General features: G+C 32.7%; 3 protein-coding genes across 3 annotated transcripts; 2 read left to right on the top strand and 1 right to left on the bottom strand.

Annotated features, from left to right (window-relative positions):
• Positions 1-8,679: 8,679 nt before the first annotated feature.
• Positions 8,680-13,327, top strand: LOC114407553. The gene is made up of 6 exons (XM_028370691.1): positions 8,680-9,052; positions 9,211-9,315; positions 9,453-9,511; positions 9,816-11,579; positions 11,872-12,016; positions 12,444-13,327. The coding sequence occupies exons 2-6, from the start codon at positions 9,222-9,224 to the stop codon at positions 13,118-13,120; spliced, it is 2,739 nt and encodes a 912-aa protein (XP_028226492.1). The 5' UTR covers positions 8,680-9,052; positions 9,211-9,221; the 3' UTR covers positions 13,121-13,327.
• A 3,721-nt stretch (positions 13,328-17,048) lies between these two features.
• On the top strand, positions 17,049-18,376 carry LOC114407551. Its single transcript, XM_028370690.1, has one exon. It carries the CDS (start codon positions 17,214-17,216, stop codon positions 18,174-18,176), a length of 963 nt encoding a protein of 320 aa, XP_028226491.1. The 5' UTR covers positions 17,049-17,213; the 3' UTR covers positions 18,177-18,376.
• Positions 18,377-21,432: 3,056 nt separating this feature from the next.
• LOC114407550 (probable protein disulfide-isomerase A6) lies at positions 21,433-24,966 on the bottom strand. The gene is made up of 11 exons (XM_028370689.1): positions 24,696-24,966; positions 24,512-24,596; positions 24,326-24,423; positions 24,138-24,193; positions 23,572-23,689; positions 23,430-23,457; positions 23,223-23,314; positions 22,968-23,124; positions 22,763-22,887; positions 22,508-22,607; positions 21,433-21,755 (listed from the first exon to the last, which is right to left on the bottom strand). The coding sequence occupies exons 1-11, from the start codon at positions 24,857-24,859 to the stop codon at positions 21,690-21,692; spliced, it is 1,089 nt and encodes a 362-aa protein (XP_028226490.1). The 5' UTR covers positions 24,860-24,966; the 3' UTR covers positions 21,433-21,689.
• Positions 24,967-25,145: the final 179 nt, after the last annotated feature.

The following is a 25,145-nucleotide window of genomic DNA, read 5'->3' as shown; positions in this document are numbered from 1 at the left end:
ATATTAAATATCAATTACAATAATTAATTCATATTTTTATTTTCAGCCTTCCCCATACACTATAGTTTTCCCCACTCCCCCCACTTCTCAATTCCCTCATTCTTTTTCTCTTCTTTTCTTCATCACTGACAAATCGCCGATCATTGCTCCATGCAGTGTAGAGACGATGAATTAGGAAAATTAATTAAGACAACGATTGTTATATTTGGGATGGGATCAAGGTAGGGATGAATATCCAAATAAAAACATGCAGAGACATTATTTTCCCTCCTAGCTACCAGACACGCTTATAACTTATAAGTGACGTTTTTATCCCAATGCGACGCGTTTAAAGGAGACGCAATACAAACGAATAACGATCACACAAACTTAAATTTCTTTAATATTTTTTATTAACTAGTAATGGGTTTAGGCTTTGGATCATTACCAAAAAATAAAAGACTTTGGATGAATCTAATGAATATAAAATTCAAATTAAATTAAAAAACTAATGACTCATTAGTCATTACGCAGAACTTTTCTATTTTTAAAAAAATTAATTTTTAGTCTAAATCACAAGTATTTTTTTTAAAAAAAATCCATTGAAGCCTTATAAAAATAATATGGGCAACAAACTCTACATCTGAATATTAAACATAACTATATGTTTCAAACTTAAATTCAAAATTACTAATTAAGATCAAATAATCAATATTTGTCGATCCACACGGTCAATGGTTCAATTATTTATTTATTTATTTATTTAGGTGCACAATGTAATATACAACCATATAAGTTTTCTTCTAAAAAAGATTTTATTTATACAAAATATGATGTTTTTTTTTGTTTAAAGGGAATAATTATCCCAACTAATCACCAAAATCTCAAATTTGATTTTTTTTAATAAAATAAATATATGAAACGAAATCACCAAACTCATTTTTTTATAAGGTTATAATTTAGTTAAATATAAAACCAAAATAAGTTGAATAAATATATTTTAATTGATTTATTCCTTTTCAATCTTGAAACCAAGCTAAGCTGATTATTCACGTCCTTATTTCTTCCTATAAAAGTTGCAAGTGAATTATTAAGTCAACTATTAAATAAATAAATAAAGAAGTAAATTCCGAAAACACACAGCTGCATTTCAACTGAAATTTCCCTTGGCTTTCGGTCTCTAATGTCAACGTAGATATTAATTAGTATGTTTGCGAGTAAAGAGAACACGTTCGATCGAGAAATGACGAAACAAACACGAACTAGGACATCTAGAAATTTTGAGTTTAAGTCTCCCCATATTTGAAAATTTCGTAGTTCTTACTATTCGGAAGATGAACCTCAACATCTTTAGGCCATTTTATTTTATTTTAACAGAGTGTCCGGTTGATATTGTCAAAATTCTTGAAAAACCTATGCGGAAAGCACGGCCAAGAGAGCTAGTTATCCCAATCCTAATTTCCTAGAAAATACTTTGCACCACAAATGACCTTTCCTCTGAGTAATATATATATATATATATTATTTATGTCTTTCATTTTTTTTCATATGATCAAAATACTCCATGCTCATGTTAAATGAAAAATAAGACAACTTTTTTTTGTCCCATTTTGATGTTCACAGAACATTAGGTTTCCATCATATTTCTCCATGCATGCTCTTCTTTGAGTTAATTCGCTGCTTGATTTATAAGGTCAGAATTAACAAACGGAATCTCTTCCCAGCATAACTGTGCATATAAGAGTACGGCAATGGAACTTAATTAGCTGATAAAATTCTCCTTAGCATACTTAATTAAACTGATTTCATAATTGCTTTAATTGACAAGAATAGACACCGTTGTCATGCCCAGTGAAGTTTGCTCGTGATTAATTGGATGTCAATTAGGGAGAGACGTGAAAGATGAGTAACACTCACATGGAAGATATATAATGAACCATGTGGCGATGAATTCGCACTTAAAAAACGTTGCACTTAATTGTTAGTACGGTCTCATATATAGCGTTTAGAAAGTCAAGATTAATTAATGTAAGGTTATCTTTGGACGCAAAACGGATACATCATAGATGTGACACACGTTTTCATGTATATTAGGGATAATTATGATTTATGGAGAATGAATTTGTGATTTGGAACAATTCGTGTAATTCAAAGTTAGGTAAGAGTGTTAAAAAGCTAGGCTAAAAACTGGGATAGCAACAGCCAACAGGGGTTTAAGTTTTTCAAATTGAGCGGCGCGGTTGAATGTTGTGTGGTGGCACGTAGAAGAAAGGAAAGGCTGAATGATTTTTCATGAGGAATTTAGTACTTATTGTAGCTGCCGCAGTTTTATTGGACGAGATACAAATTGACATGCTTGGAATTAATATTAAGGCTTTCTGTGTAGTTTGTACTAGCTCCTTAACTGGGTAAGGCTTCTCATACATTGCACAATTTTTTTCCTAGCTGTTGTGATGTTTCAATATAACGTGAGGTCGCAGTGTTTCACGGGGCTTGCAATGAGACTTATAATACAAAATAAATATGACATCTGAAGCCTATAAATTATACATAAGTTTTTTTTTACAAATACATGTAAGAAAAATGAAATGAATTTTTCATAAATTAAAATTCATTTTTTATTAGTTATTAATCTGTCATTTTTTATATTTTTTTTATGAAATTAAAATTAACTAGCAATTTTTTTTCCTCTTGCACTCCTCCTTAGAGAAGCACACTTCCCCTCTCGGCCACTACCATTTGTACGTAAAAGCTCATTAACCAAAGCACTGCTCTTTTAATTAATTTACAGCATATGCTGCCCATCAGGTGATACGAGGTAATTAATTAATTTCAACGCATTCAACTGGCTATCCTTGTATTCGATCTTAATTAATTATGATCTTTTATTGTCCTTGTTCCTACTAGTTTAAATTTAATTTCTACATGTATTTTTTGTTGCCACTAATTATCGAATTCTGACTTGATTAAGTTATGTTGAGGAACCGTCGTTCAAACTATGGCTAGCTTTTTCAAGCAAGTTTGCAATTTTTCAAGTACTAATTATTTTTAACGAGTAATTTTTAGGTGTCAGGATTAATTAAAACGTAATTACAGTAACATACTAAATTGATACAAATGAGTAATAGAAAAGAAAAAACTAACAGTAGAAAATACGCCAGTTGTGGACGGGTTATATGTTCCATAATTAGTGGAGGGTGGTGGGTTATTAAGGGCAAAAATTTACCGTCGGCGCGTATTACGGTTAAGTAGGTTAAAACAGAAAATATAGCATGCATGACTTGGTGACAATCATGACGTTAAACGTTCCTTTCCGCGCTCATTCCAGGCTTGAGAGATGTTTCACCCTTCAACCTGATCTGTTTCATACTTTCCCTATATATATAAAAACATCCTTGCAGTTTTTGAATTTCAATATCTCTCTTCCTCCCTCTTCCTTGTGAAGAGAGAGAAAAGAGGTAATTGAAAAACAAAAACATTATTTTCTTTAAGAAAGAAAAAAAGGGGCACATATATAGTGTGAGTATATTGATCAGAAGGGAGAAATATATATAAGGTTATATACCCATCATATAGAGATGGAGGGGATCCAACACCATTACGCTCGATCCTGCTCCTATCTACACGAGGTGAATGTGAAGAGCATGAACAACAACAACAACAAAATGTGCATGTGGGTTGCCAGGAGCACCACTACTCCTCCATCAGCTTTGTATTCCAATGAATTAGCATCATCTCGAGAATGTTATGGCCCACAAATGGCAGTGACCAAGCCAAAGAACACTTGGCGGTGGAATGAGGCCGAAAGAAAGAGAAGGCGTAGAGTGGCTAAATACAAATTTTACGCAGCGGAAGGCAAACTCAAGCATTCTGTCAAGAAAGGGTTTCGCTGGTTGAAGATCAAATGCATCAAGATCGTTAGCAGCCTCTAGGATAGTGGCGAATCCAAGACCCTAAGTCAATGGGTGCAAATTATAAAAAATAAAATAAGTGGGTTCAATTATATAAAAATAAATAAAATAAAATATAAAAATATAAAATTTTATTTACAAATTTGATGAATTTTAAAAAATAAAAAGTGTAAGTACACACCCTCAAAACAATGTAGGTCCTCCACTGGATCTACGTACATATTGAGTAAAGGTGTAATGAAACGAAATGAAGGAGATAATTATTCTTTATCTTTGTGCATTTATATTTGTTACTAAGAGATATGGTGGACTCTACCATATATGGTTTCGAATGATGAAATACAAATTTACATGTTCTTGCTTGTATGCATGCATGTGTTCTCTTTATGTACATTCCCTCCTTTTTGAATTAGCTCTTCCAATTAATTTGCTTAATTTTCAGCTTCTCTTCCTTCAATATGATCCCTTACACCTCATGATGATGATGATATATGTATATATATTTAACCTGTCTGATTTTGACATTCAATATTAATGTACTTTATTGATATTGATGTTTCAGGAAATTAATCTGACTAATTAATATCAATGACCCCGAGATTTTTCAAGCGAGGGCATTGATGATATTGAAAAACATATGTATATTACTTTCTCAGTTTCTCTTGATATTATTGGCAGCTTTTTTAGCTTATTGCTGGCCTTCCATAGGTCAAAATTTAGCTTGTCGATATTATTGGCCTTCTAGGAATAGCATCTTCATCTTCTGTTGATACAATTATTGGTGGTGCACATCTATAGGAACATTATATTGGGACTAGTTGGTGCCCCTGCCCCATCTAAATTTTTGGAATAGGCTACCAAAGGTTGGAATGAGATGTCCAATTATTTTACATGCTGAATTATGGCAGGGGGCGTAATTGTTGTGGGGTCTTTTTGTTTTGTAAGGGGTGAACATCATGCTTGCACTTCTCCTTTTTGTTTTATAAGGAGTAAACATCATGTTTGCACTTCATTTTTCTTTATTTATTTTAGTTTCTTATCACATCATACTATCAAATATATCCATCATTTATTTTTTTTCTTTTTCTATCCTTCCAAATGTCTACGTCTCAAGGGTGTCCAAATATAATTTTTCAAAGTTATGTCATCAATAAACTCCCTAGCAAAGATAACAAAGAAATCGACCACAAAGGAAAATATTGGACAAGCCCAAATTTAATTGTCTAAAAATGTTAGTATGTGCGTGTTTGGATTTGTGACAAATTCAACTGACCATAATTTCTTTTTTTTAAAACCAAATTAATAACTATAATTTGGAGAATGAGAAGTAACAAATAGTTACTTTTATGGTAAAAATTTATCATGATTAATTTTCTATCACTAAATCAAACACACAATTAATGAATCAAACACACAATTTTCATAATAGATAAATAGAAATTAAAACAATAGATAAAGATAAAAAATAGAAGATAAAAAAAGATAAGAAAAGAAATGTAAAAGATAAAAAATAAAAGATAAAGATAAAGATAAATTCAAAAGGTGATAATGTTGGGACCTAACATGTCTTATTTGCGTCAGATGTATTATTTTCGATTTTTTGAATTTATCTTATCCATATCTATTAGAATACTTGTCATTGATATCTCAAGATGACAAACCTATTTTACCTATCAATCTCCCAAGTATTTTTGCAAAGAATCAATAGATAAAATTCATAAAGTTCTAATTCTATAGGTTTGTTTTGATGCATAAGCATAATGCAATCACTCTATGTCTAGCAATGATTTTATCAAGACCTTCTTTGTATTTCGATTAAGGATTATCCTTTGTTGAGCATCTAACCTCAAAGATGATGTAAGAATGAATGATGCATGAAATTAAAAGTAAGAAATGATAATAGGAAAGAAAACTCCTGTTTGCATTGATAAATATGAAGTGCACAATCCATCTTTTAACTTTTTAGGTCTGTCAGATCCTAACTAAAGGTTTAGCCTCTCATAACCATAAGGGACCTTATACTAAAAAAAGAGGATATAGGAGCTGATGGATGAGAAGGAATGGAAAAGTGGAATAGAAAATGATGAAAGAGAAGAAAGAATTTCCTTTGGGTCTGATGCTAAAAATTTTCCTTATTCATATTTTTTATATTTTTTGGATCTTTTTTACTTTCAATTCCTCTTTTTATATTTGTAAGTCATAAATAAGAAAAATATTAATTCATAATATTTAAGCAAAAAATTACTGCTAAATAAATATTTTTAAAGATATTTTCAATATATTTTTATTATAAAAAATAACTCATATTTAGTCGTTATCACCTACCATCGAAATTTGGCTATAGGTTCAAAAGGTTGTCATTTATGTATTCAATTTTCATCTTTTATGAATTCTTGTTACTTTACTTTAGTGTATCTTTCTAAACCTTTTATTTTTTTTTTAATTTTCATTTTTTTCAATATCGACTTCTTGTTACTTTTAGAATTAGTATCGAAATCAAAACTATTATAAAAGTAATTTTTAAATCGAAAACACTATTATCAAGTTGTCTAAGAAATCATCTTATTATATGCATTAAGTATTAGATAATTATCTAATAAATTGAAAATTGTGGACTTTTTTGTTTGTTTAAAAAGAACTCAGAATCAAGAAGGTATTCTATGTCTCATTTTTAAATATTTATTTGTTAATAGAATCATTTACTGAAAATTTCTTTATTGATTTAAAAATATATTTCTTTCTAGGGATAAGTGCAATTTTTAGGATTAACATATACATATACAACAATGTAGTTTTAAACTTATGTGAAACTTCAACACCATTACGCTCTCCTGTAGCCTTCTATGTGTTTGTTCAACGACAACACTTTTTTTTTTAGTTTAATCCTTGAAACTTGAAAGCGAGTATTACATATTATTTTTATTTTTAAGTTTAATGATTTATTATTTAAGTTGAATAATTATTGAAAGTTTAGAAACAAAAACATTGGATGGTAAGTACAAGAACTAAAATATTTTTTTACAAATTACATGGACAAAAAAAGGTTCTATATAAACAAGCTAGCATTCAAAGCGAGCAAATAAATATATTTTTATTTTAAAATTTAAATAAAGTAAATTAAAATTACAATACACTTCTAAATGTAATTGAAAATTAAGTATACTCTTACTTTAAAACAAGCGTATTTTTTAAATACTCAAAAAGTAAATTTTAATCTATATTAATCCTACTTTAACTCGACCAAAATTATTTCATGTGAAGAACAGTCGTGATCTCTGAAAAAACATACATTTTTAGAAGCATTATTCGTAAATGAGTGATCACATGCACTTTGCCAACTGTTTAATTGACTTAAATAAGATCATATCGTAGTCAACAGAGATTAAATATGAAATACGAATCTAATCTTAGATTTACGAAATCATAAAGATGCAGTTATAAGAATATACTGGCATAACACGCAATGCAATCCCTCTAATGCTACCATTTTATTGCAACCATTTTAAAGAATGATTATTCAAAATATAAATAAATCAAATATGTTTCTCAGGTTATGTTAGTACCCCACCCCATCATTAGGCATAGGCTGATGTCAATGGGTATATTATTGTGTTTGGCAAAATTAATTCAAAATTACAAAAAAATAATCTAAACCACAGATATTTCGAGCCGAATTATAAAATTAATTTAAAGCAAGATGTTAAAAAGTTTATATATTAGGTGATTAAATTTAAAATTCTTGGTAAAACTACATAGACTGAACCAACTGATATGATAATTGTACAAGTGTATAAAAATACGTTTAATTAATTCACCATAACTCAAATTTTGGTAATTATATATAAGTATAATTTTATATCATTTATCTTCTTAAAAATTAGGATAATAATGTTTTGATTTTATTCTCATTTTTAAATATTTTTATTAAATTGAATGAGATATTACAAATGAGTTATATTATAATTTGGATGATTTATGCTATAAAAAATAATATTTAGTGAGAATGAGAATGAAAGAGTTTTAAACATAAAATAATAAATAAAGAATTCTAATAAGACTACAAGGATAAACATAAAAACAAAAGCTCATAAGTTTAAACATTTTATGAAAGAATAATCAAAAGGATAAATTAGTTTTTTTATCTTCTAAGTAACTATTTAGATTCAATTTGATTTTTTAACTTTTTTTTATTCAATTTAGTTTTATAATTTATAAAATCGATTCAATTTGATGTTCTATTTTTTTTTTAATTTGGTTATTTAATTTTTAAAATCAAATCATTTTTTTAAAAAAATATATATATTTTATAACAGTTTAAAATTAATTAGTGATGATCTTGAATTGTAATAAAATGTAATTTCTTACGACTTAAATTAAAGAATAAGTTTAATCGATTTAAAAAATTAGAGATCAAATTGAACCCAAAAAATTAAAGGACTAAATTGAATCTAAAAAATAAATTAAAACACAAAAAACTAATTTAACCTAATTAAAAATATAGTACAAATTAATTAAATAAAGTTATTTATCAATTAAACAAAAAAGTTACTTAGTTAAATAAGATAGAAGGTGACTTATTTATCTTTGAAAATTGAAATACACTTGTATGGAGTACACTCTCCGGAGGGTTTGGTTTGATTTATTTAAAAATTTTATTCTTTTCAGTTTTTTTTAGACGTAAATAAAAATCAGTTTTCATGAGAATTAAAAAAGGCAATTATTTCATAATTATTCTCTTGGATAAAAACCGAAGCAAAACCTTTTTATCCCTCCATTATTTGTTTTTAATTTGATCCCTCCACGAAGACCCAACCCAAGTGACACAACACAGACACGCCCCTCCCTTTCGCTCTCTCAACAATCGTAGATTTTTCATTTTTCTCCCACTTTTCTTGTATCTCACTCTCACTCTCACACTCTACTCTCAGATCTTCTTTGTATTTCCATGCTTTAATTGTTTTCTCGGAGGAATAGAGAGGCAGAGCAACTAAAAGTTGTGTTGCCCCTTTTCAGAAATTGTTTTATTAATACCAAAAAGTATGTGCACTGGATAATGGGTCTATGAAAATAACTCAAAAATTGTTACTTTCAACGCAATTGTGCTTTCTGATTCTCGTGCAACAAGGAGCTCTTTCATTTTGAAAATGGGGCTCTGAAGTCTGGTAAGATTTCGATTAACTGTTCTTTTGTCGCTCGTTTCATTCAAAATGTTTATTGTTTGTGGGATTAGAGAGTTGGGTTTTGGCGTTGAGAGAACCTAATTGTGAAAAAATTGTTCACTTTGTGGGTTGGTGATGTTGTTGTGTTTTGCCTGTGATAGAAAAACGAGAAATGGAGACGGAGAAAAAACGTTCCAAGGGAAGCTTCCTTAGCTTCTTTGATTGGAACACCAAATCTCGAAAGAAGTTGGTTTGGAACGATCCTGGTAATGTTAATGTTCATCTTTGTTGTCAATGCTTGCTTGCCTTGTCCTCCTATTGAATAAATAATGAATATTCTTCTTCAGAGCTTTTGTTGCTCTCTTATGTGCCTATTTTAAATGTTTCTGTTGCAATAATGTAGAGGTTTCAAAGCAAGGGAAGGAAAATGTGGAGAACTTACCGAAGTCACGGCTCACTAGGGTGTGAATTTCTTCCACTTTTTGTACTCTGCTTGTTTTAATTTTTACACTTTAAATGTCCTGTTTGGATAAACTTCTCTGTAAGTAGTTATAGGAGAAGAAAATAAGAAGGAAAAATAAATTGGGCTTTTCTCATAATAAGTTTAAATTAACTTATGCACCTCAGTTTTTGGAGAAGTTAGATGAGAAAGCTCCTAAAAAATTAAGTGTATAAGTACTTGTGAAGAAATTTATCCAAACAGGACCTTTATGTATTTTGATTATTTGATATTAATTTGCTTTTTGTTTTCTTGCAATTGTTTCAGAAAAAGGTGGATGAAATTGGAGCAAGTCCAAGTAACATTCAAAGTTGTGATTTTGACAGTACCCTCTCAATTTGTAGTGATGAAGGATGTGGGAGTAAAGCCCCTGGGTTAGTAGCGAGACTCATGGGTCTGGATTCATTGCCAGCTGCAGCAGCCACTGAGCTCTCCTGTACTTCATTGTATGGCTCTAAATCTCATGGAGCTTCACATTGTAATGAGGGTGCTCTTCACTCAGTGGATGACTTTTTCCCTGCAGACTACATAAACACACTGCTTAAGCCAGAGAAGTCTTCTTTGGAAGCCATGGAATCAAGGGCACGAAAAGTGGAAAACCTTCCAATAAAGAGATTTCAAACTGAAATGTTGCCTCCAAAGTCAGCTAAACCCATTCCAGTTACTCACAATAAACTGTTGTCTCCTATCAAGAGTCCTAGTATTCTGCCACCAAAGAATGCAGCTCATGTAATGGAGGCAGCTGCTAAGATAATTGAGGCAAGCCCTCGGCCATATTTTAGGAATAGAACAGCATTAACCGAGCCTTCATCTGTTCCCTTGAGAATTCTCAATTTGAAAGAGAGATTTGAAGCTGCACAATATATATCCATGCCTGGAAAGCTCGAGAATCTGAGCAATTCCTATCCTGCAAATGGCAAGCTTAGTGAGAGGAGCAGTAATTTGTATAAATGCACTTCAGCATTCAAGGGTTCAAGAGTTTTAGAAAAAAATAGTTCTTGCCATTCAGCCAGTAAAGGAAAATCAGTTTCACTTACAATACAAGCCAAAAACAATGCTCATAGTAGAGATACATTGATTTCAAATGGTGATAGGAAATGCATGAAACAGAGAGAGAAGAATGACATAAAGTCAAATCAACTCTCAAGGAGCCAGAAACCAAGTAAACAAAAAGCTATGCAGCAGAGACCTTGCTCAAGCCGGAATAGCAATGTGCTTGGGCAGAATAATCAAAAGCAAAATAGCATGGCTGCCAAGGGTAAATTAACTTCAACAATAGATTCCAATAAGCCAACAACACGAGCTTCATCTCCAGAAACTTCTGGAATAAGGAAGACAATGAACAAGGGTGCTAAAACTGCAAATATTCAACCTAAAAGGTCAAGCAGTAGGGCAACTGACAACCAAAAGCAGTTTCCAAGATCCAAAGCAGTGAGTATTTCCCAGAAGAAAAAGATTAGCAGAGATGTTCATGAGGCAAGAGGTCCTGATGAAGTAAATAATTTTGGAAGTAAGTCCATTAAATGCAATTTTACGACTGATGGAAGTTTTGATCAGGATGCATTTAACATGAAAGAAAGCAAGGATGTTATTTCATTTACATTTACATCTCCCTTGAGGAGAAGTATGCCTGAGTCATCATCCTCTACTGAGCAAGTGATGGGAACCAGAAATAGAATTGATGTCAACTCTATTGGGCATAGTGATAATCTTTATCCCAAAAAATTATCATTATCTCCGCCAGGGCAACCTATGATAGATAGTGATGCTTTAAGTGTCCTGTTGGACAAAAAGCTGCAAGAATTGACATCTAGAATTAACTTACCTCAATGTACCTTGGCCACAGAAGGGTCTTCTACTGGTTTGAGATCTAGTGTGCAAGATCAAGTTCCCAGTGTGTCAAGCAACACGCCTAAGGAACAAGACAAAAGCTTTTGCAGTGACCTGTCTAGTGATAAACTGGATAGCATGCATAACTCTCATTATTGTTCAAGTGATGACCCAGTGCTTAACATGAATCGGCAACTGCTGGTATCTCATTTCATTGTGTTTTCAGCTTTGTCTATTATGGTTTTCTGTTCAAGTATTAATTGTTGATATAGCATCTCATTTACTACCTGCAATCCATTAGTCAAGAGAATATGTTGAGGTTGAGAAAAGGAGTGTTTGGGATGCAGATTACAAATTTCCAGTGATTTGTTTGAGATGGTCCTAGCATAATTTATAGAATCTGATTTTACAAATTAGGTTATTTGCAATTTCCAATAATCTTTGAACTTAGAAGAATCCATTTGCTTATCTTTGTATTCATTCACTTGTGCAGACATCAGAAGTAAGTGAAGATCCTAGCTGTAGCAGCAACAGTGAAAGTGGAAATGATCTAGTTTGTTGGCATTCCACTGCTGTTGCAGGTTTTGAAACTCCTTTTGTCAGCGAAAGTTACTTGGATAGTGAAGACAGTGCATATGGTAATGTTTTATTCTTTTTCTTTTTACTGCTGGTGAGCAAAATTTGTTACAATAAAAAAAAGAAAAACATCTCATGCTGTCTAGCTATTACTTTTTGGCAAGAAATTTCATCAAGCTTTCAAAGAATTGAGGCATTGTTTTTGCTTTTTGTGGGGAAGTGGGTAACTCTTGAATGACCTTTGCTGATGGTGTGGAATTATTCTTCAATTCTGAAATATTCTGTATAATTTTGGAGTCTTTTATTATTATTATTTTTAGAATAAAATGTCAAACATCCTTTATGTTGTGAATGTGTATTACAAATTATTTATATATTTGTCATTCATCAATGTTGGGTCATAGAAACAATTTGTTGCATTCCCTCAGCATAAATGCACTTATCTATAAAGTTGTAATGCACATCAGTTTTTTCCCTTCCTCTTTTCAGGCAGCACAGTTTATTCTTCCACACAAGATGAAGAAGTATCTAGTTTTACCCAGATAAGTGAATCTGTATCACTTGAAAGTGAGGTGAAAGGGTCAGAGCAAAGCTCTTCACCATTGGGGGGTGGAAATATGGCCATCAAACAAATAAGTAGAACATCAAATTCGGTTGATTTTAAAAGATCAAGGAACACAGTACTTGAATATGTACATGATATTCTTTGCAATGCAGAGTTTACGGCAGAAGAATTTGTCACGGGTCAAACTAGTACACTCATAATGCCCAATGTCTTTGATCTGTTGGAGAATCAGATTTATGGAACAGAAAACTTCGGAGAAGATTACTCTAAGCTTGAAAGGAAGGCTATATTTGACTGTGCGAGTGAGTTCCTAGAGTTGAGATGTAAGCAAGCTTTTGTTGGAACGTGCAAAGCATGGCCTGGATGGGTGATGTCAGTTCAGAGGAAGAGCTGGATGGCAGAGGAACTGTACAAGGAGTTGCTGGGTATTAGAAGCATGGAAGAGACAATGGTGGATGAGCTTGTCACCAAGGACATGAGCTCTGGATGTGGGAAATGGCTTGACTTTGATGTTGAAGCATTTGAAGAGGGTTTAGAGGTTGAGGGGGACATTATGTCTTATTTGGTTAATGAATTGGTTTCTGATTTGTTACTTGTCTAAACCCCTCCCTAAGTGGCTTCCATTTTTTACAATGTATATCATTGAAATTATTAAAAAGAAACGCGAAAGTGGCCGTAGAACATAATTCGATCAAATCCCCTTCAGTGTTTTTACATTTTACAGTAATATTTTTAGAAATTTTGACCAGTTGAATTCCTGTTGAATGGTGAGTCTAGTTATTGCATTGAAAAATCCCCTTCAGTTGAATTCCCTTTTCAGTTGCTACTTGCGTGTGTTTCTCAATTGTCTATCCTTTTACAAGGTACAGTACAGATGGCTTGTTGAAGTATTTACACTCTTAATTATTTGAAAAGATTGATAGTTTGATACTGGATTCAAAGTATTTGAGAACAAAGAAATACAATGTCGTGGGGTGCATGGGAAATGTAGTGGAGTTAGTTATATATAAATGGTAAAGACTGTGAATATAAGATGATATTCATGGATCAATTCTAAACCTTAAACGAATGTACTCCAGCGAGCAAGATATGTGTTAGTATGGGATCAAAGCTGCATCTCTCATGTTATATGTACTATGTTCTTTTATATCAACGCGTGTAATTTCAATTACCTGGGGATTCAATTCAAGTGGTCTTGTTTCTAACTAGTTATTGTGGCCATAATTTGTTGCTAGGCCTCAAGTTTATGGTTGTATACTCCCCAATTCTTATATGTATGGAAATATCTGAATTGAATTAGGCAACATCAAATTCACTTAATAATTTCCTCTGAATAGTTCTATTTGTTTACACTCCTTCACACCTATTGTGAATGGCGTGAACAAACTATTTCTCTTTATACCCTCTACATAATGCCACAGCAAGTGAAAGACAAAATTAAAGTAGGACTAACCAACCAACATATCATGTTTCCAAATGGGCCCATGGCTCACTTGGCCTCAAGACATTATTAAGCATATGAAGGGTACGATTTTATTTTGATCGAAAATGACACCGTAGATGGACCAATTGGAGCACTTGGCACATGGCTTCTCTTGGGCGAGAGAGAGTAGTTCTTCTACACTTTGATGTTTGTATTGAGTGGAATAGAGTGAGGATGGGAAATAGGGTATCCACGTTTTCTCGTATATTGGTATGAGTTTCATTGTGTGATGTACAATGTCAACAAGCCTCGTATGCCATAATTATGTGTAACAGGCTATAACAACATAGCACGTGGCTTCTTCGTTATTTCTTTGTGTCAACAAGTTGTATCATGATCACATCGTTGTTACTTATACACCTTGATCTCTCGCTTTCCTCTTCTCAAAACCACTCATTGCTCAATGGAAAAATAGTAAGATTAAATTATCTTGAACGAGTTGTAGTCACCATAGTTGGATTTCTTTTTTCTTCTCTTTAGTGAGAAAAAAGGAGAGAAACACAAGAAACTAATTTATTTAAATTCAAAAAATTTATAACATATACAACTCTAAACAAAATTGAAAAGGACATTTTATTTGTGTTTAAAAAACTAATTGATAAATTTATTAATAATTTTGAAAAAAATGTAATATTTTTTTTATTTTATAATTTTAAATAAAAATTTATTAAAAGATAATAAGATTTATAAATAAATAAATAATAATAAATGTTACTGAAATATATTTTCTATTTAAATGTTAATGAACACAATTTTTGAAAATTAAAATTTAATATTTTAGAAACATAGAAAGTCAATAACTATACACGAAAAACAAATTTGTACCAAAAATATATACATAAGACAAATAAAAAATCAAGAAAGCTAACATTCTCGCCGTGCCTTCAATATTTTGAAATTATCTAAAGCTTGCACATAAAATAATAAACATACTAATACAATTAAATTTTGGAATTTCATTTGTTTGAGTTTCTTCCATCCTTTATTTCTTCACAGTTTAAGTTTGATTCGGATTCGGCTGGTGTAGTTGTTAACAGGACAATAAGGTCCGAGGTTTATTTTTGTTTCTTTTGGGCTTGTTACGCTTAGTATTTAGAAAAGAGAAATTGTGAATGAAATTAGTACACATTTGAGCAAATGCTTCCAACACCTCATTTTGCTATCTCCACCTCCTTTTTTCAAATATCCCTTATTGTCCTCCATGGAACATTGGAACCTACGTCTGGAAAGCCTAGGCCCTCCGCCACCGCAGTTTTCCTCCATCACCAGAGTTGCTTCTGCCATCATAGGTGTCCTCCATCTCCATGGGTCACTTTACGTTGCTTTGCATTGAAGTAACTGTTCCGAGATAAGTTTCAATATTTTTTTTTACAAGTCTGGTTAAAATTGCAGATTGGATAATCCAAAATAATAATAAAAATTGGACACTTTCAGATTGTCCATTCCAAAAGTATGCACACATAATTCTCTGCATAATTTCGGAAAAAGTAATCCTAAATATACATTACTTATTCCAGAATTATGTATGCACAATTCTAAGTCCAGAATTAATTTGAAAAAATTCATTTTAAGGAGTTAACTTTAGGAAGTATATGTTGTAATAATTTAATTTTTAACGAACTAATTTAATAATTAATATTTTTTTCAATTCTAATACGTCAATACATATAATCTTGGCGGATAAAATTGAGAATTTTCCTGTTTATAAATCAACTATAATAGTAGTTGTTAATTCCTCACTTATGAACAACTTCAGGAAAGGATGATAATCGCAGAGTTGACTTATCTCAATTTTGATCTATTTTATATTCATATTACTTCACTCCACAGAAGAAGAAAAATATATAATAGAGGATGCATCAACATCAAAGTCAACATCATAAACATATTTGTTGTTGGTTAGAGTCCAAAATCAATTAATGAACTAAAAATTCCACTTCGCTTCTCATCTAGCTATTTGTAGTTTGCACTAAGTAGCTAATTACGAGAAGTGGTTGAATAAAAAATAAAACTCAGAAACAAACACTTAACATAAAAACATGGGCTAGCTAACGTGGAGAATAGGAATACCAATAAATAAATAAACAGGAACTGAAAATTCTAAAAAGTAGTTTGATTGACAATAATTTCCTAAATTTTAGATTATTGATTAAATAAAAATTATAAAATTATTATCAATACCATTTTAAAAGATAGTTATTATAACTAAGGGAAGAGAAGCACTTGATGTCTCTCTATGCATTTTAAATAAATAAATAAATAAATAAAGATTTAGAAGTTAAAAAAAGGTAAGAAAAAGAAGTAACAAACTAAAAAGTAATGGGATAGTTGTTATAAAAAAATTAATGAAAGATAAAATTGTTTAAAAAATATATATACCAAATGAGATAATTTCCATTATTAACGGGTATAATAATAGTTTATATTTTATTTTCACCTTATGTCTTTTTTTATTATTCATGGGAATCAAACTTAAGTATAAAAAAGTTTACAATAACTCATAAATATATTTATAATAATTATCATAAATTATTTAATTAATCAAGTTAAACTTTCATAATTTTTAATTTATGTCTACTGTATAAAGTTAAAATCGCTATATTTAAAAATGTTTATAAATTATTTTTATTCTCGGATTGAAGTGATCCAAGACTATTTTATTGTATTAAAATAGTAATACCTAGTCAGAACTAAGAAACTAAGGGATTAGAGGACCTTACATGCCACGTATGTGACTTAGACCTCTTTCTAATGTCAATCTTCTTACCTAAACTAGTGCATAGTTAAACTATTACATTTGAAAGATTCTCCACTGTGACGGACATGAAACTCATAATATTTTTTTTACTAGAAAATATAAGACTTTTAATTAACACCTAACTAAAAAAAATTCATTAAAATCAATGCATCTTATTTTTAAAAGGCACCTTAATATATTAGTAAGAGAAAAATATTTACAAGTTATTGATAGCCTTAATTCCTAAGCCATGTATGTACAGTATTTACTCAATTTCTAATCAATTAAGTGAGTTTTTCCTCAATGGCATTGAAGGATATAAAACAAGAGTGGAAGGGGCAACTTCTGTTAATATTGTTATAGTATTTATTTCTTGTCATCGTAATTTTTCTGCACTTGTTGCAGTTGCAGTTGCAGGCTTTGCACCTTCCCCTTTCTCTCTCTCTCTCTCTCTCGGGACAAGAGAGCAGAATAATGGAGCTCCAAACCCCGAACAATTATGGCGTAACCGAAAACCCAGACACTCCCCTCTTCGAAGACATCGACAGCACCTGCTCCACTCCCTACGTCAGCGCCCCTTCCAGTCCCGGCCGGGAACCCATCTCTGCCGCCGGAGCCGGCTTCTTCTACAGTGCTCCTGCCAGTCCAATGCACTTCACTATATCCGCCGCTTCCACTTACTCACACTCACCCTCTTGGTCTTCCTTGGAAAAAAACTCTTGTTGCGATTTTGAGTTCTCGGCCCGGTTCGGTTCGTCCGGGTTGACTGGTTCGGGTTCGATGAGCTCGGCCGACGAGTTGTTCTTGAACGGTCAGATCCGTCCCATGAAGCTCTCGACCCACTTGGAGCGGCCACAAGTCTTAGCTCCCTTGCTGGACCTCGAAGAAGAAGAAGAAGAGGAAGAAGAAAACGAGGTACGAGGTAGAGATCTGAGGCTGCGAGACAAGTCACTCCGCAGAAGGACCAGATCCCTCTCACCTCTTAGGAACACGCCGTTAGAGTGGACGGAGAACGAGGAAAAAACAGACAAGAAGGAAAACGTGACCCCTTCCGTTTCGAGCGGAAGTGGAAGGAGTTCCAAGAGGTGGGTTTTCTTGAGGGATTTTCTAAGAAGCAAAAGCGAGGGAAGGAGTAATAACAAGTTCTGGTCCACTATTTCCTTTTCCCCCGCCGCCAAGGAAAAGAAGGGAAATGGGCCGCAGAAGCCCAAGAAGGTCGCCGGAAAGCCCACTAACGGCGTCGGGAAGAGGCGCGTGCCGGCGTCGTCGCCGCACGAGTTGCATTATAAAGCCAACCGTGCGCAAGCGGAGGAGTTGAGAAGAAAAACCTTTTTGCCTTATAGGCAGGGCTTGCTTGGGTGCTTGGGATTTAGTTCCAAAGGTTATGGTGCCATGAGTGGCTTTGCTAGAGCCTTAAACCCTGTCTCTTCCAGCTAAAATTTTATTTCCTCTTAATTATAAAAAAAATGTATAGAAAATATCATCGTTGTTGTTATTGATGTTTCTTCTATCGTTTTGGAAGCTTTACGATATATATTCTATCTTCCTTCCTTCCTTATAGTCCTTGTAGATATGCTCATAAACAGTGTACAATGGTATTTTAAGGCTACTCCACTCGATCGAGTTTATATTCACACCAGCCATTTCTATTTTTGATATCTTCTCAGCACTTCAGAAAAACAACTTGCATTTTATTTTCTTTTATTTTTGTGGCTAAATCAGGCCTAAGGATATGCTTACAGCGTGTAGTTCTGCCATCTATCTATCACAAGAGAAAGAGAAGCGTTACACTAAGCTAGTATTAAGTATTTAATTTAATAATAACGTGAAGGGATTCCGAATTTATTTATTGAAAGTAAAATATAACAAAAGGGGACGATTACATACAGAGGAACAGTTGAAAGATGTTTCTAGTCTAGCTCTAAGCAGACCCACAATGGAAAGATGCTTGGTGTTTGTTGGCATCTTTCGTGTCCTAAACTTTTTGTTGCTTATGTAAATTGTGTATCTGTCGGGACTCGGAATTGGGCAAACAGATGAGATGGCCAAGTTTGCCCCTTGTCTAGTTCTATATAGGATTATCTGGTTCGGGTGGGGGGCATATAAGGTGTGTTTGCATGTAACACTATAATTATTATGGCCTTATGATATTTGACCTAATTCTATTGCGTTCAGTTAAAAATAAGAGGTTGCAAACCTATGTGCGACAACGTGCTTCTTAAGATGTGGACGTAAAGTAGATTTAGATTATTTCATAATCAATTGCCAATAACTTAGAATGGAACCCATATAATGAGTAAACACTAACAGATGTAGTAGTATATATTTCAGTTGCTTCTATATTGTTTTTTATTTATTAATATATTTTTTTTTGTTACCATTCTGATGTTTGGTGCACTCAGTTTTGTTATTCAAACATATTAGTAGGAAAAAGTGAGAGTGAAGATAAACTGTAGTTATAACGTTAACTTTACCTACTGCTAGTACTGTCAATTACTATTAGATTAACTACTAAGGATTATTGACTGATTGGAAGATTTTTCATGGTAGTCAATAACTTAGATATGAAAGTCAATGAGGTCGGGCCCAAGTCCTTCATAAGCTTCCTTTTCTTTTTTCTTTTTTTTTTCCTGAAAAGTCCTTGATAAGCTAGTGACGTTCAAATTTTAGTTCCTTCAAAACCCAATAGTTGTAGCAAAATCTAACCACGTTTTCCTGTCTAACTTTTATTATATTGAACAATTTTGAGTTAATTACGTCCAGGAGTTGAGGAAAATGTTTAAAAGTATTTTCTGTTTACTAAAAATAAGCTTTTTTATCTACTAAATATTTTTAACAAAAAAATTTATTTTTTTAATTATTTGAGATCAGATTAGCGTGTTAACAAAATTGTTATTAAGGTGGTGTTTAAATCAGAATTCGTGTTTTGAATTCAATATATGAAAATCCTATCTAATCTTCATGGGTTCTAATTTGCTGATTGCACTGATTTTGCCAACTTTGTACTATTCCAAATCCGGTATGCTCTCATTGTCCAACGTTACGTCTACTATACATTGTCGAATATCCAGGTGAGAAAACGTGCCACCCACCTAAACAACTGTTCATAACCTAAACCTAAACCTATCTGTTCATCTTGACGTTTCCTTTGAATGGCCTACCGCTACCAGCCTTACCTGTACCATACCTAGGATTCTTGTATTCTGCCAGTGCCTCCACGCTCATTTTACTATTTTGCCCACCTCCCTTTTTTTATATTTGGGAATGTTTAAATATTTTTGTCTTTAATTCACTTAAATATTAGTTTAAGTTCTTATACTTTTAAAAAGTGTATATAGTTTAGTCTTTATTCATGTTTTAAAATAAATCATAATGGCTAAAAATATATATATATATATTTAAATCCTATTATAACTTTTTGTTTGGGCAAAAATGGGGTTAGTGTCGCAAAACACGGACTGTATCGAGATTATGGTAGTAGCTCTCTTTTTGTCTGTATGCAGGCAATAGGGGAAAGTGGAGCGTGATCTTCAATTATATCATAGTAGCATGATAAGGTGGGGGGCCTCCACCTTATAGAAACATCACTAAAAACATGGTACCGTACTATACTAGTTCATTATGATTGGGATTTGGGATTGGATGAGATGAGATGGGCAGCATGTGAGTTTCTCCTCACCCCAGGGCCAGGTGCTACTAGGCCCTAGCCATGTCCCAATATACGTAACTTTACTTGTAATTACTGTATTTGTGCAAACAAAGACAAAATGATGAGGATAATGGTACCAACCAAATAAGAGAGGTAGCCCTCAAAGCTCCCCAGCCCCAAAAAATAGTGGGGGAAAAGGAAATGAATCCAGTATTATAAAAATGTCATTGTTGCGTTTTTTTTTTTTTTTTTGCAGAATTTTATTTTTCATTTTATTTAAACAATCTTTTTTGGAACTTCTGAAACTCAGCAAAAATGAATAATCACGCATTTGATTAGCATTGAGAATCAATCTCACACACCTTACCACATTTTAATGTAAATTGTGACTGGAATTAAATGCACATTTTGATTATCTAAAATTAATTCTATAAAAATCAATTCTGCCAAAATTTTAGCAAATGCAACAATCTCTAGTTGAAACTTTTAGGAGAGATATTGCAGCATGAACTTGATGGAATTCAAATGCAACTGCAATGGTAATTTTTAACCCGACATAAATAACAAATTGTATGCAACTATATATTGGAAGCCCGCACTCACCCGAGGGAAACATCTATGGTGGCCAAAATTTGTTGTTGCATTATAAGAACACAAAATTCAACAGTTGCTGCATCTATTACTAGATAGTATAAATTTTACTGAGCTATCCACTTGTTTTTACAGTGTGTTTGGATATACTTCTTAAAATCAATTTTGACCCTCAAAATCATTTTGAAAAATTGAAAAGCTTGAAGTAACTATTTTTTTTCCTTTAGCCTTCAACTTGATTTTGGTAAAATTGAAAGTTAATCCAAACACATGCTTAATTTTGTCCCCGTGATTGGTAGTTCTTTATAGAAAGAAATGTTGCGAACAAGATTTGGGCAAATATACAGAGTTTTTGGTACATGTGGGATTGTAATTGTTGCCCGATCGAAGGAGATCCACTAAACTTTTCACACTGCATTGCTTGCAATGAATACAGCTCAACGGAATCATAAATGACAAGAAAAGGCGATAACAATCTCTAAATTAAACCTGAACCTGAAGTCAATATAGGTTTAGTATGATTTCTCAGATGAACATTTGCTTTAGTTTACGACTTAGTACATGATCAGTGCAAAAATGTGCGTGTAAGACTGCATATTTATAGGAAATGGTCATCAAGAAAACTAGGGTGATAACACCTAGAAACTCAGGAATTACAAATCACATATCCCCGCAGAACTGAAAGAAATGACTCTTCTATCACAGGAAGATCAAGCAAAGGTAGATAAGATGTTCTTCTTGAGAGTGAATTCATCTGCTTTTGCTGGGCTGATTGACTGCATCATAAGACAGAAAAATTCAAAGATGGACCGGACGAGTAATCCAAATTTACTATGTGAAAAATGAAAGCTTTTTAACTTGTGCTAATTGATTGCTTAGAATGTTATGAAACCATCAGACCCTTAACTAAACCTTTCAATAAACAAAAATCACGAGAACAGTGCCATCATTTGCATACATCATCACAAGTAGCACGGTACAATGAAAGGATACATTCATTCATTGTAGATTGAAAATGTAATTAGCATTTGACAAATTGAAATCAAGAAAATTGAGTACCTATAAGAGACCAGCTTGGTATGTTTAATTTGATATTCATAAATCTAAAGGAACGACTTTGGTCCCAAGCATCTTATTTAAAAAATATAGTGAGTTGTAGAAAGTTCAACCAAAAAAATCATCATCTTATTGCTACGCAGTATATAGTTTCTTGTTGGTTCAACAGAATTAAAGAGCAAAATACATAAGGATGACATAACCAGAAACTTGTAATCATAATAAGGTTTGATCTGTAATTAAAAAAATTGCATGTTATTCAATAGAAAAATACTGAAATTAACACAACTATATTATTTTTTAGGCGGTTGCTTCATGTTTTTATGTCAGTGGACATGGGACCTCGCATCCCATGGAGTGGAACCACAGTCCAATAAATCTGACATGATGATATGCACTTTTCAAATGATCTTATGATCGTATTAGTCTCAGATACATTTATGATATTTAACAAGAAAATGTGATGAATTACCTTCTCAAGCATGCGCTCAAGACGTTGAATTTCATTCTTTGCATAGTCTGCACCTTTTTCTATACCCTTCTTAGCAAGTTTTAAGTAGAGGTCGCCATGTCTGGTACAAACAAAAAGGACATATCAGAAAATCATACAAATAAATATTTATATATTGAAGATAAACATGTGGGTAAACAGTTAGGGCCTCACAACACAATTCAAAATAAAACCTAAGCAAACCATAACATAACAGAACCATAAAACCGTTCAAACCTGGCAGAAGAACCTTTAAGCTTCTTAACTTCCTCCTCAAGCCGGGAATATACTGCCTTCTTCTCATTACTGTCAGCACTCACAAACTCCTTCACCAAGTCATCCAGAGATGCTATTATACCAGCCTACACAGCAAGAATAATTCAACCATTCAGATATGAAGTATATAATTATGGTTTCTATAAACATATGTTGTTTGACTAACCTTAGAAGTAAGCTGTCCCTTCCCATCACGGTAGGTGCCACATTTCTCATTGATGAATGCTACAAAATCATCCAAATCACGGCCACCATTATAATCTTCACCAGCTTTGTTGCTCTTTGGGAAAAACTTCAGTGTAGGATAGCCACTAACACCATATCTGTATTGGAAAATTTTCTAAATTAGGCACATGCATTTCTTAAATATGATATCCACCTAGTTTAAATAGAAGATAAATCAAAATGTCACTGTACTCACTTCTCAGCCAAATCTTTATACTTGTCAGCATCAACATTGGCCATAACTACATCTTTATCCAGGTTAAATGCTGCAGCAACCTTCTCATAAATCTGAAGAAACAGTATAAACTCTAAAAGGATAGACCTTGACATAGTTACAAACAGGTGAAACTCTACAATAACCATAAGCTATAATAGAAGTCCAAGGACTGAAGAACAGCCTTACAGGGGCAAGGGCCTTGCAATGACCGCACCTGGAAGACACAATTAAATTTATCAAGGACAATATTAAAAAAACGAAAATGAAAAAAAAAATCTAACTATATAATAAAGTTTTGACAGATCTCTATGGTTTAATCTATACTTACCATGGTGCATAGAATTCCACCAGAACATCTTTTGTTTCATCCAAGACAACCTCATCAAAGTTATCTGGAGAGAGAACTACCACACTGGATGGAACAGAAGCTATCTTCACATTTGTACCTGCATTAACAAGATATTTGATGTCCATGCCAAATCAACTTAATATTATGCAAAGAAATGTTAGAAGAAGTGAGAAACACTAAAAATGCTAGAGAAGTTCTAAGGACATATTTTTGGTAAAAATGACTCAAAAGTGATGATATTGGATAATAATTTGAAGAACGAGCAAGAAGAAATGCATGAATGCACCAAAATCAATTAGTTATAAATAGATGCATAGGGATGCAGGTTAGCTTTCCCAACATGAGCACAAAAAAAATAAAACCTTCTCTTCAACATTATTGAAAAAGCATTTATAAGTCCAACATTCCAGGGAATGCATGTTTATTGATACTCTTCAAATCTCCTCACTAAATTAAAATAAATAATTCAAAATATACTAAAGTCACAAACTTGTTTTAAAACACACATATTGACATCATACAAATAGGAAGTACAAGATAAACACCTGCTTCAATGTTCACAAACGCCGCAAGGGCTTCTGCAGTACGTGCACCTTCATACCTAGAGAATTCAGTCAAATGTGGATATCAGATGCAATGAACAGCTACAAGTTAAGAACAGGAATATTTCTAACATTTTCTATGGTAAAAAAAAAGTGTGAAAGTAAAGGAAATGAGCAAAGAAAGTGCTCACTTTTTAGGCTCTAGAGATCCCTTAGGAAACCATTGAATGGTAGGGTAACCAGATACCCCATATTTACTACAAACACTTTTCTGTTCATCACAATCCACCTGTCAAAAGATCCTAAAAATATAAATATACTTTTGGTCCTAAAATAAATTAAATCTCATTAAAAAAAAACGACGGTGACCAACCAACCTTGGCAATCAAAACGGACTTCGTTTTCTTAAAAGTCGTTCCGAGCTGTTCGTACTCCGGTGCAAGCCTTTTACAGTGTCCACACCTGAAACGAAAAAAAAAATAATTTGCATTTCATAATTCATAGTAATGGAAATAATGAAATGGACGCGCGTGAGATGAGAGAATCACGATTCGCGCGTACCAGGGAGCGTAAAACTCGACGAGAGCGGCGCGATCCTTGCCAACCTCGTTTTCGAAGGTTTCCTCTGTGAGTGCAACGACGTCGTCCGCTGAAGCAGATGAGAGAAACATCATCAGAGCAATGGCTGCGACGCCAAACATCAATGTCGTTTTGGAGCTCCACATTGTTAGGCTTAGCTTTTCCTCGTCGATCTCTGTCGATGTTTTATGTGAACGATCCTCGCCTCTCTCTGTCACTACTCTTGCTTTCCCCTCTTCTTGTTGGATTACCTCACTCTTTTTAACGTTTTTGTTTTTACTAACCAAAACAAAAAATTATGAGTTAAGTTTTTCTAAAAAGACATAAAGTTTACATATTTTTATAATTAGTAAAAATTAATCAATAAAAACATTATATTAAAATATAGACAATTTTAAATTTTCTTGTAAACTATTTTAATTATTAATTATT

Source organism: Glycine soja, chromosome 3 (assembly GCF_004193775.1).
Source record: "Glycine soja cultivar W05 chromosome 3, ASM419377v2, whole genome shotgun sequence".
Taxonomy (NCBI): Eukaryota; Viridiplantae; Streptophyta; class Magnoliopsida; order Fabales; family Fabaceae; genus Glycine; species Glycine soja.
The sequence above is the reverse complement of the archived record's forward strand: the minus strand, read 5'-3'. Positions and strand labels throughout refer to the sequence as shown.